Below are 1,241 nucleotides of genomic sequence, written 5' to 3' on the forward strand. Positions count from 1 at the left end.
AGAAGCGCAACGATCCAAATAATTCACGTCTTTTTCGCTTCCATACCTATAATAACGATCAAGACATATTTTGAACAATGTCCTTCAAATCTATAATTTCTGATTCCATCATAGACACTTCAGCATGTACAAGTGAATACTGAAAGACACTCGCTTTTTTCTTAACAAAATGACAGACTATGGCGAAACTTAACCCGATGACTCATTATTTAATTGTTTGTTTGTTTTCATTTTTTTCTTACGCTTATAGATAATTTAGTTTCATAGATCCTAATGAATGTTGTTGACAGCTGCATGTGAATCTTAACATTTCTTTACCAACTTTCATAATCTTAGTCAAGTTTAATAGATTTACTTTCCATATCCATTTCCGCCGCGGGAGCCGCCCTTCGACGCACCCAAGTTAAAGTTTATCGTTGCCGTACCGCTTGCGGTGCCACGGGAGGAACCGTACCCTCCAGCGCTATTACTAGCGGGGGGCTGGTAACCACCGCCGCCGGACCCGCCAGAGCTATGTCCAGTGAATGTGGAGGAGGAGGTGTGACCGCCGAAGGAGGAGCTGGAGAAGGAACTCACATCCGGCCTTCCCCGGACGCCCAAGGCAAGGACCACGATCAACAGCACCACCAGCACGAATTTCTGGAAAAGCAAATTAGGTGAGATATTGCCTCCAAAGGGGCGTCGACTGTACGCACGTTTTGACTCAGGAGCCGACTCGACTTCAGTGTCTGGAGAGCGGTCTTTACCATCGTGAGAAATCCCTCGCAGAAGTGCCGATGAGTCCTTAACGAGGGCTTTTATAGCGCTGGCTTCCCTTCACTCCCATCCATACGCCTGCGCCCTCCTGACGATCACCTTCACTAGATTATGATTCAGCAAACTGATTTATAGTCGTCCGCTTTCAACTGAATAGAGGAGCAAATATTATGCTTTTACTTTTCTTTTTCCTTAAGAAATTATTTACCCACCAAACTGTATGTAAATTGCGTTATACAATATGCTATACTCATGAATAATCACATGATCAGTGTGAGTATGCATTACAAAACAATTCAGCAAGAGCCCACGGACCATCCGTCGAAAATGTCAACAAACATTGCTTAATTCCCTTTATGAAATTGCCAATTCATTGCAAGAGAAACTCGCACATCATTTCCTAACATATATATTTTAACGCAATTTTTCTGTTACCATAAACAATCTATTTATTTATCTGTCTATTTATTCTCTGTCTGTTTCCT

At 42.3% G+C, this 1,241-nt stretch overlaps 1 protein-coding gene across 1 annotated transcript; it reads right to left on the reverse strand.

The window, feature by feature from the left end:
* Positions 1-6: 6 nt before the first annotated feature.
* On the reverse strand, positions 7-756 carry LOC119590939 (predicted GPI-anchored protein 57). The gene is made up of 2 exons (XM_037939678.1): positions 747-756; positions 7-639 (listed from the first exon to the last, which is right to left on the reverse strand). Exons 1-2 carry the CDS (start codon positions 747-749, stop codon positions 352-354), a joined length of 291 nt encoding a protein of 96 aa, XP_037795606.1. The 5' UTR covers positions 750-756; the 3' UTR covers positions 7-351.
* Between the last annotated feature and the right edge of the window lie 485 nt (positions 757-1,241).

Source organism: Penaeus monodon, chromosome 28, assembly GCF_015228065.2.
Source record: "Penaeus monodon isolate SGIC_2016 chromosome 28, NSTDA_Pmon_1, whole genome shotgun sequence".
Classification (NCBI taxonomy): Eukaryota; Metazoa; Arthropoda; class Malacostraca; order Decapoda; family Penaeidae; genus Penaeus; species Penaeus monodon.